General features: G+C 40.3%; 2 protein-coding genes and 1 long non-coding RNA gene across 4 annotated transcripts in view; 2 read left to right on the plus strand and 1 right to left on the minus strand.

The window, feature by feature from the left end:
• celsr3 (cadherin, EGF LAG seven-pass G-type receptor 3) overlaps positions 1–1,702 on the plus strand; it is a 125,538-nt gene extending 123,836 nt beyond the window's left edge. For both annotated transcript variants that reach the window (XM_037772995.1, XM_037772996.1), the window contains one exon: positions 363–1,702. In XM_037772995.1, coding sequence (XP_037628923.1) covers positions 363–390 — 28 coding nt within the window. In that variant the 3' untranslated portion in view covers positions 391–1,702. The remainder of the gene's footprint in view (positions 1–362) is intronic.
• Positions 1,703–1,974: 272 nt separating this feature from the next.
• On the plus strand, positions 1,975–4,592 carry LOC119489953. The gene is made up of 2 exons (XR_005207299.1): positions 1,975–2,704; positions 2,892–4,592. It is a non-coding gene; the product is annotated as an uncharacterized LOC119489953 (long non-coding RNA).
• Positions 4,593–5,850: 1,258 nt separating this feature from the next.
• On the minus strand, positions 5,851–10,248 carry LOC119489951. The gene is made up of 4 exons (XM_037773005.1): positions 9,890–10,248; positions 8,190–8,245; positions 7,822–7,990; positions 5,851–7,134 (listed from the first exon to the last, which is right to left on the minus strand). The coding sequence occupies exons 1-4, from the start codon at positions 10,092–10,094 to the stop codon at positions 6,719–6,721; spliced, it is 846 nt and encodes a 281-aa protein (XP_037628933.1). The 5' UTR covers positions 10,095–10,248; the 3' UTR covers positions 5,851–6,718.
• Between the last annotated feature and the right edge of the window lie 649 nt (positions 10,249–10,897).

The following is a 10,897-nucleotide window of genomic DNA, read 5'->3' on the forward strand; positions in this document are numbered from 1 at the left end:
GTGTAAGTGAAATTACAATCAGTAGAAAAGTTGCTGTATAAATGTATTGATGACTAGAGCGGCAAAGATTAATCGATTAGTTGTCAACTATTAAATTATTCGCCAACTATTTTGATTATCGATTTATCGGTTTGGATCATTTTTTAGGGGAAAAAAAGTTGAAATTCTCTGATTCCAGCTTCGTAAATGTAAATATTTTCTGGTTTCTTTACTCCTCTATGACGGTGAAATTAATATCTTTGAGTTGTGGACATTTTTCACCATTTTATAGACCAAACAATTAATCAAGAAAATAATCGCCAATGAAAATAATCGTTAGTTGCAGCCTTATTGATGACTTATTTTCCTTTCCTTCCACACAGAGCCAACAGAAGTGAAGGACAGTCTTGATGACAGCCTCCATATCCCTTTATGCATTGTGACAGTGCTTGGAACACCAGGGACAAATTCAAAGGTCATGGATGCTCCTGAACCACTGGGTCACCCCGGGACGTCGGAGGACTAGAAACAAATTTGGGACAGAGGAGACACAGAGTTGGACAGAAAGTAAGACGGCGTCTATGAGGATAAAAGAGGTTCTCGTGGGCGGTTTGTACTGTACAAGTTAAGTTTTTCAAAGTCCCACCGCCTACAATGATCTGTGACGTTTCTTTGGACGATGAGTCAACCACCTCTACTACCTAAAAGACAAACACAAGCTCCTCAGATTTCAAACGTCAGCTTGATCCAGACAACATCCGTCTAAAAGAAGAAAAAAAGACTGTAAATAACATTTTTATACATTTTGTATCTTTTTCACTGGAGATGAAGAAGAAATCTCTTGTGATGTTTTCTTTTTTTTTAAATGATTGTGTCCGTGTGAGGTTGTGAGTGAGGTTGGTGCGAGTGCAGTCTTGTTCGTTGCTGAGGGAGACGTTTTCCCCTACAAAGTAAAAAAAAAAAAAATCCCCAAATTTCTCCCAGAAAACAGTTTTTCCTCGGAAACTTTTCCTCACACTCATCAACTCTGTGTATAGCAACGACAGGGGTCCGCAAATAGTATCTGATGAGATTAAAACCGCGACGTGTGGTTGAAGGGAAAATATCAAAGTAGCGAGAAGTGATTGTAAATAGAGGAAGGGATTATTATAAGAGAAGAAGATGATTGTGAAGAGAAAGATGGCCAACGTTAAGCTAAAACACATGAAGGTTCAGAGTTGGTGGTTCAACTATCAAAGCTCAGTCACGAGCGTCAACTCTTTCAGGAGATTGTGCTGTTTTGTGATCTGCTGTATATGAATGTGACCTTGTCATCTGTGTATCTTTGTGCCTGGTGCTGTCTGAACCAGACCATATCAGCCGATTGGTATTCTGGAGATCTGGCGGGTGACGGTAGATAATATCTTCTCTGTATGGGGCTGTATCATTTAAACACCCACAAGGTATTTTGCTCTTTGATGCATCACGACTCAGCCTGCCTCAAGAGACGCCACGGGAGCAGCCAAATCTCTCTCCGGCAGCATCCAGGAGACTCGTATGTAAAAGCTTCTCCTGCAGAAGTTCTGTGCAAATTCAAGCCAAAGGGACAACTGCTTCAAATTCAGTACGATACATCGCTGTTCTCCAGTTTTCTGTGATGAAAATGACATGACGCTCTAGATGTAATTCACAGTTTTGTTTTAATCATGATATTATATATTCTTTTTAAAGGAACAGTGTGCAGCATTTTGGGGGAATCTATTGGCAGATATGTTTTCATTAGTGTATAATCACCTGAAACTAAGAATCGTTGTGTTTTCGTTAGCTTAGAATGAGCCCTTCATGTCTAGAGAGAGACCTTCACGTTTTACGTTACTTGAAGGCCACCGTAGTTCTCCGACACGCTTGTGAAACTACAGTAACGTGAGCCGCAGATGCAAAACTGTGGTACCGCCAGCCGCCGTCTGACTTCCGTTGCGCCTAAAGTAGGGGTGGAAATCACAAGTTTCATCACAAGACAATATTATATAGATTCTTTGGACAACAATACAATATTTGCTGATATCACAAAGTCTGCCACGATACGATTTGATTCAATTCAGGGGTCTGCGATCCATATGAGACAATATCATATGTCCATTTAAAACAATCAGTTACATTCATATGAACTCAGAAAAATCTACTAAAATTATGCTTTGACAATTTTATTACTGGGCTCTTCCAGACATTTAAATAAAAGACAAAGTGTGTAAAGGCGTATCTTAAAGATGACAATATGTACCGATATTTTCACCTTTGCATCGATGATACTGGATCGTTGAATCGATATATCGATCCAGATCGATGTATCGTTTCACCCCTATCCTGTAGTAGTGTTATTATGGGTCTAGAGGATGGCCTCTGAGCGAGGCGAACACAGTTTTGCACTCAGCGTCTCACGTTATCGTCGTCCTGGAAAGGGAGGAGTGAGCGGAGGGGTACACTAGATGCTACCAAATCCTACACACTGTCCCTTTAATGATTGTGCCATGGATTCAAGTTTACTTTTTATTAATAATGAGGCCCTAGATCTGCTCTACATAACCCACTGTGGTTGGCATTATATTTGGCTGCATACTGTATAAGCAAGTGGATTTTGCTTTATTATATACAGGAGGAGAGCGGATCAGAGGGAAGACGTTATGAGTCACATCTCAGATATTTGTTTGGAGACCTGAAAGCTGACCTGCAGTACATATCCAGCATGGTATCTACCGGAATATATGAGCTCGTGTCTGTAGCACTTTTTTTTTGCTTGGCTGAACACAGCTGCTGGGTATATCCTTTATATATGAGAAATTTCCTGACTTCGCTAACAGGCTCGAAAACATCCAACATGAGCTGTCGTTGTTCACACCAGAACAGATTAATACAGATTTGCTCTCATTGTTTAGACCGCCGTACAAAGATGAGGTCCATTGCAAGATCCAGCGTAGCTACTGCAGCGCCTCACCAGTTTGCTGAGGAGAGGAGATGTCAGTTGTGTCAGCGCTTAAAACCCTCTAAGTGGTTTTGAGATGCAGGTCTTTCCATCAGCGGCTGCTCCTTTCTCACTGCAGGCCTTAAGGTAACAACAACACACGGGCATTTGTAAGCAAGACAGGAAGACGGTCTCCTCCGGCCTTCAGAGGGATTAAGGGATAACACGTAACTGTGTTTTTGTAATGAAAAAAAAACGCAGTGGTTCATAAGAGCTGAAGGCAAAATGAGGTTTCTGTATTGCCAAAAATGCTCAATCAGAGAGCACTGTGACAGTCAAACAACACTTGTAATAACAGCAAGACAGGAAGTGGATAAAATAGAGCACAATGAGCATAAGAATAAATCATGAGGTACAAAACCAGACAAGGTTGGAACAAATGAGGTCAGAAACGGTGACTGTGTGGGAAATGTAACTGCAGGGAAGAGGGCGTGGACATTACTCATCGCAGAGAGGAAGAAAAAAACATGGAAATGCAAAAAAAAGTGGGAAAAAAACACAGACACACCTCATAAATGCATATCTCCCTGCTCTGACCGCTGCTCTGTCATCCCCGTGTCCCTGGGAGGTGACAGTAGATACAGTAATATTGCCAAAAAATGCTCCTGCAGCTCCACTAGTCTGTTAAAGAGGTAGTACACCACCTAACATATCTGACTTTTCATTCAGCTGCTCCCTTCATTTATTTATTTTTCATCACAGATCCGTTTGTTATCTTCAACTGACGGTACCTTTATCGTGTACAGACATGAGATTTATTTTATTTATTGATAATTTATTGACATTGTATTGATTATTTATGTTGCCATTTTGTATGAGGTCCACATGTTCCTTTTTTTTCTGTTTCTTGTGATCTGAGTCTCTCACTGCATCAAATTCACAGATGGAGGGCAAGAAGAGAGGGGGAAAGTGAAGATAAAAAGGTCTCTGTTTACAGTGGATTTAATTTGGTTTCTTTATCCAGTCATGGAGGTAGAAATGTGCAAACATTTGACAAAACAAACTTGAACTTCAATCTTATATCGGTGCATTAATCCTCCCCAGAATGTCAACATATCTAAACATATCCAAACTAAAAGTTGAATACTGGGTGTAAATAGTGCAGAGCCCTGTTTCAGAAAGCAGTACAAGTGAAAACTGTGAGTTAGTTATTGCTGAGATCAGGGAAACCCAGCTGCTTTCTGAAACGGAGCCCAGATATGTCTCAAATCTTTACTGTTATAGATCCAAAGCTGAAGTTTCACATGCACAAAATCAGATCATTAACTGGTAATGTGTGTGCTTTTATACACACGGAAAACTCCAGCTTCAGGTTAATCTGGTTCAGACCAATAGGAGGGCAGACTAAAAGACTAAAACGTTGTGATGTGCTCTGAAAAAGAAAACAAGTTGGGAGGTGATGGAAGGAAAGAAACTGTGAGAGATAGCCAGGGAGAGGAGGAGGAGGAGGAGGAGGAGGAGGGATGGGAGATTGTCTTTGTTAGCTTGTGTGTTCATTATGGGATGCCTTCTATCCCGCCGTCGGCAAGGGGACGGCGGCATGGAAACAGCTGTTCCCCCCGTTACCGCGGAAACAAGAGAAATGTTGGACATTAAAAAAAAAGACTTATTCCTACATGGCTGCTGTGTTTATATTTATTCTGTGTGTGCTGTTTTATATTCATGAGAACAGACATTTTCCAGGAGAGAAAAAGTGAGCCGAGGAAACATCCTGACAGGGACATGTTTTTCTGGAAGGCTCTTTCTCTGACTTGTTTTGACTCTCAAAGTATCCTGTCACATTCAGAGGCGTCAGAGATGTTCAGCTGCCACCTCGATACCCAGCAAAAAAAAAAACAGAAGCACCCAGCTGAGACAGAATATAACCAGCCCTAGTTGTAGACCTGCAGGGGCTGAGACAACAACTGTTCAATGCTCCTGTTGCAGGTCGCAGGGCCATGAGGCATGATTAGATTTGTAAATTACAAAAAAAATGTTTGCTTTAAAGGAACAGGGTGCATCAGGGCATCTATTTTATTGTATTGCATTTCTATTGCAGAAATGCCCTATATCTACATAGGGTCACGATATTACAAATCCTGCTTTAGCGAAGGCATGACCCGCCCTAATCTGGCTTGATTGGCTTACTATGATATTCTTGCACTAACCCGAACCAATCTCACTCCTCATGCCTAGACCTAATCAATCAACTAACGAAGGCAGCGAGTACTAGCCAATCAGAGGCAGAGCAGGGTAGTAATTTAGCGAGCAGGTCCTCTTCACGGAGTGTTCTTACAGTAGCCCAGAACGGACCATCCAATCACTGGCTCTAGAGAGAGCCTTTCCGGTTTTTACGTTACCTGAAGGCCACCATAGTTCTCCGACACGCTTGTGAAACTGCGGTAACGTGAGCAGCAGAGTGCAAAACCGTGGCACCGCCAGCTGCCGTCTGACTTGCGTTGCTCCTAAAGTAGTGTTATTATGGTAAGAATGGCCTCTGAGCGAGGTGAACGGCGTTACCACGGTTTTTGACTCGTTGGCTCACGTTACCGCAGTCTTGGAAAGGGAAGTGTGTGGAGGGATAATAAGTTCGTTGCAATCTGCAATCACACCACTAAATGTCACCATACACACTGTCCTTTAACACATACAGATGGATGAAAAATTAAAATTATATTTTACTTATTCACTTAACTTAGATGATAAGATCAGTACCTCTTGTCTCTGTGTTGAAGCCAAAAGGCAATTAGCTTATCTTAGCATAACAACTGGAAGCAGTTAATGCTGTTGTGGCTGAACCGGAGCAAATCCCTGCTGCCAGGTCCAAAAATCGACATAGGCTGATATAGCAGCATAATAATGTGCATGATCCACATACTGTACTTTTAGCCATGTAGTGTTTCTCTACTCATTTATTCAGTCTCTTTCTTTGATTTGTCACCTGGCCGTAGTCAACTCAAACTTTGTGTCCAAATGCAAATTTATTTACAAAGCAAAGACTATAAAGTTTAAGCACACATACTCATGTTAACATGCAGAAGAAGCTATGCAAGTAAAACCATGATAAAAGATTGTCCCATTTAGGAATGTCATTTCATTTCTACATCTGCAGTGATTAGATGTCAATACATTCATTAAAATGACGTCCTCCCTAGAATATGACCTTTACAGACTCTATGAACCTTCAACATCTATGAATATCTCATTTCATTTTGAATACTGAAGACACACTGTGACAGATGACGGATAAAAACTAAACAGGATTGTTGTTTTAAACAATTCAGAGGCTTTTCTACAAGATGTGCATCAAGTATTCATGTTTCATAGCATTTCCGTGTACTTCTATAGGTCTATTAGTACCACATCTTGAGTGAAGCGTTGTACTCAACTAGTTTACTTTACTTTGAATATCTTTTGAGAAAGCTTACGTAGACAGAGGAGGCGGTGGTCTCGTACTTCGACCATATGGAATGATGTAACTGATACTAGTCTTCAAAAGAGCTACCTTTGTACTTTTGAGTAGTCAGTGCGTTGAAGTATATCAGTACTTCTGCTCAAGTAGTACTACTCAAAACTGCACCCTTCCTCAAAAGAAGAAAAGAAATCTTACTCATGTAGCAGAAAAAGTGATTTTCCATCTTTGTGTAAGAACAGCTGATTTTGAAGCAACTGAGAGTTCATTAAAATACAAAACAATGTATAAAAATAGGAACAGTCCCATGGCATATAGACAGAAGAATACAAGAGCTAATTAAAAACAGTTCATCCTGTCAGATCAGATGTTTTCTCCTCTTCATCGCAGCTGCTGGAGGAAGATGGCGGCACGTCCTCGCCCATCTTCTTTAGCTTGGCTTTGTAGTACGCCTTCTTCATCCTGAAGGCCTTCTCCTTCTGCCGCGCCGCTCTCCTCTTCTCCCTCACCAGCTCCTGCTCCCACGCCAGCACCTTCATCCTGTTCTCCCACTCCAGGATCTTCATCTGCTGCTGCTGCTCCAGAGCGTCTGTCCTCTGCTGGTGCTCCAGAGCGTCTGTCCTCTGCTGGTGCTCCAGAGCGTCTGTCCTCTGCTGGTGCTCCAGCCTCGACAGGTCCGCCGAGTCGTGCTGAGCCGAGTGGCGGGTCGCTTCCTCCGCTTCGCTGACGGCCGGGTGCAGACGCTGGTTGATGAGCCGGGAGGTGCCTGCGAGGTCAGAGGTCAGTGAGGGGAACCCTGAATGCACTGGTCCAATATCTATTAATAAATACATTTATCTGTTTGAAACAATACACCACTGGTATCACATGAGGTGTATAAACCACAGCAACTTTTATAGGAGACCAAGAACCTTTTGAGGAACACAGAAAAAGAACTAAAGCAGCGTTTCCACTGGCGGAACCAGGGACTAAATTTAGTTCCTGTACAATAGTTTGAGGTGTGAAAAAAGGTCCCTGCTCCGTGCATAGTATTTACAGTGGTTCAGAAACTTTTGAGGAGGAGTCTGCAGGGCTAACAGTCGCCGACTGGTCAAACACTAATCTCATCAGCTATCGGTCTGACAACAAATAAGCCTCTGGGGGCAATTAGCTATATTTCTGGAGTTCAAGTGTGGCGGATATCTGGGCCAAGACTTCCGTTTTCTGTGCACTGCTCATTGTTTACAGCCCGATTAGCAACTTGAGACACAAGACTGGTGTAACCTAAACAATGATTCCATTAAGCTAAAGGTCATTCAGTGTGTTTACGTGACAGTTTCTAAATTAAGAGTGATGTCTTAATCAGGTTAATACTGGAATATCACATGTAAACATATTCATTCAAAGCTCACTGAACACGTGACTCTAGGCATCAAATACTGTGGCAGCTTGCAGATCTTTGTCTGTGGGGTACCTGGTACTGTGAAGTAGGCAGCAGGAAACGTCACATCCTGTAGCTCTGCATTGTGGGAGGTAGAGTTTGTAGTGGGGCTGTGGTGCAGATTGGACCAGTCGCTCCCTGGTACTCTGTCCAAGGCATCACGCTGGACGCAGATGGCCACTTGTTCCTTGCTGTCCTCAGTCTAAGACGGAGAGAACAAAAGTGTGTTTTTGAAGTGAAACATTTGTCATTTCTAGCACGAATGTTGGTTTACGTATTGTAGTTGTTCGTTGACATGAGCTGCTCCAGTTTTATTTTTAACGTTGCAGTTTGGTTTAAATTCTGCTGATGGAAATTATTTCTAAAGTAAATTTAAACCAAAACTTTGAATAAATATTTACCCGCTTCACGCTGCCATTTATCTGCCCAGCAGCATTTATCAGCATCACATTGCCTCCTAATAAGAGAAAAGGACAGAGAGACAGACAGGGAGGGACAGCAGGTAAATGTGTTTCAGTAAAATAAGCAGATAGCACCTCCCTCTGGTGAAGGCAGGTACAACATCACCTTTACATACTCTGAGACAAACGAACATGTATTCAAAGCACCTGAAAGCATCATGACTGCAAATATTTTCTTTTAGTATGAATAGTACCAAGAGAAAATGATCAGTGTTCGCAACCCACTCAACAACTTTTTATTTAGAAAACTAAAAAAAAGAAGTGATGGCAGTCTTGAGATTTGAGTCTTGAGTCAACTCACTCAAATTTCATAGCTAAATGCAAATGGTCGAGATCTAAGAAAATGTGTTTTGTCATTTGGATGAACTAGCCGTTTAAACAGAGAAACAATTGAGCTTGATACTGAGTTCAGTTTCTCAGCACCATGTCATTAGAGACAATGAAACATAAAATACTAATAATCAGGTATTTAGGGTTAGGGTTTGCCCCAAATTGGGAGTTGAACCTATTACATACTGTATAGGATTTTAATGGGTTTGTATAATCAAAGGGGTTTTAAGGGGGTAAAATTTACCAAATTGTGTACCTAAAAAAAATACCTCAATGGTTCAATAGGGTACAAATCAAAGTAAATACTGCACCAGATTTGATGTTATAGGGCTGCAAGGATTATTTTCATTGTAGATTATTCTGTTGATCATTTTCTCGATTAATCGGTTAGTTGTCTGGTCTATAAAATGGTGACAAATGGCGATCAGTGTTTCTCAAAGCCCAAGATGACGTCCTCAAATGTCTTGTTTTGTCCACAACTCAAAGATATTCAGTTTACCGTCATAGAGGAGTAAAGAAACCAGAAAATATTCACATTTAAAGTAGCTGGAATCAGAGAATTTTTACTTATTTTTTTTTCTTAAAATTACTCAAACCAATTATCAACCAATTATCGGCAATCAATTTAATAGTTGACAATTAATCGATTAATCGTTACAGCCCTATTTGGTGTTAATTGATACATTATTTTTTTTCACAATAGTGGGCTATTAATAGGTTTACCCAAATCAATTGAACTAATTAAAAATACCTTAATTTCACCACAAATACTATTAATACTACTATTATTATTACATCATAGTGAAAACAGTGCTATAGGCTTTAGGTTTCATCAAGACTGCTGATGAACCTGTGTTTTGCTCAAGGACACTTCAGCAGGCTGCAGATGTTCAACCACAGCTGTTCTTCAACTCCACTGAAGAGAAGTGATGATTTATGAGGAAGTTTATAAAAAAACATACAAGATTATGACAAATTTACAACACCTGAAACTAAATATATATATATACATATATCTCTGTCATATATATGCATGAAAATAGTCCAAGTCCAGCTGTGTTTGATGACCTTGTATACAGATGTTTCAACACTCACACGTCCAAATGTTGTTGCAGCCAAACACACACACACACACACACACACCACCACCACTAACAACACCACTGCAACACCACAACCTGCAATGAAACGAACAGAACAACCAGTGACGGTTGATTGGTTGGTATCACACACATGCATACATATTATTAATGCATATCGTCTCTGTGCATGCTGTTGAGACAGTGTTATATGCTGGAAGCTGCAGCTACCTTCCACTAGCTTGCGGACTGCTGCTTTGTGACTAGCTCCTCCTGCATGGCTGGTGAGAGCAGCCTCGCCCATGGTCTGAAGTTTGATGGATTTACAACAGGCTTTACACCTGGCGAAGTGAATGTCCTGCACTTCCTTAACCAGCCACTCCTTGTAGATCCCCTTCGAGAGCCAGGAGTCCTGGAACTTACATTTGCCAGGCATAGTTAGAGGTTAAAGTCAGCTGGACGAGCTACAGTAACCAAACAGCTAGGTACGTCTTCCACTGCCTCCTGATGCGTTCAAGGGTTACTCGGAAATATCCATGCAAAGTCTGTATCACCGACTTGAAATCACTACATGTATTGTTGACATAAAGACAGCCTAAGTCACAGCCTGAGAAACAACCACAACAACACATAATAGATGTAACTCACACTCTGCCTTTTATTTTTTATTATTTTATTTTTTTTCATTTATCCTTTGATATTGCAATATGTTGTTATTAATTGTTTTTTATTTGTTTATTTGTTTTATTGACACAACAAACATTAATTACTTCTTTATTGTTTTCTTCCATTTACATGCATGTTCTTTTTAAATATCTATATATTGTAATTTGCTTAATAAATTGTATATATGTATATATATATGTTTTTGTTTTTATTTTGTTCTTTTTTTATTTGTATTTATTATTGAATTGACGCTTTGGCAATATTGTTCACCTGACAGACATGCCAATAAAGCAAATTGAATTGAATTGAATTGAATTGAATTTAATTGAATTGATAGCTAATATATGTAAAGCAGCAATGGTACATTGAGCTACTTTATATGATATCTCCATGACTCTCTGAAACGATTGAAAGTATTAGAAAGAAGGTGCAGACAGCACATTGTATCTACTGGTGTAGTGAAGCAAAGCATTTATTTGTTTAATTAAGTGTAATAACAAAAGTTCAAGAAATTGATCAAGAAACATAGAATAAATTGCCCTATCACTTGTTTTTAAATATCAATACCTGACT

Source organism: Sebastes umbrosus, chromosome 6, assembly GCF_015220745.1.
Source record: "Sebastes umbrosus isolate fSebUmb1 chromosome 6, fSebUmb1.pri, whole genome shotgun sequence".
Lineage (NCBI taxonomy): Eukaryota > Metazoa > Chordata > Actinopteri > Perciformes > Sebastidae > Sebastes > Sebastes umbrosus.

Excerpts from the sequence above, each read along its gene's own strand:
- LOC119489951 (XM_037773005.1), bottom strand. The coding sequence starts at position 10,094 with ATGCCTGGCAAATGTAAGTTCCAGGACTCCTGGCTCTCGAAGGGGATC. Across the intron at positions 8,246-9,889 it reads AGTCCGCAAGCTAGTGGAAG|GAGGCAATGTGATGCTGATA; the intron begins GTAGCTGCAGCT and ends TTCTCTTATTAG. Across the intron at positions 7,135-7,821 it reads TGCCTACTTCACAGTACCAG|GCACCTCCCGGCTCATCAAC; the intron begins GTACCCCACAGA and ends CTGACCTCGCAG.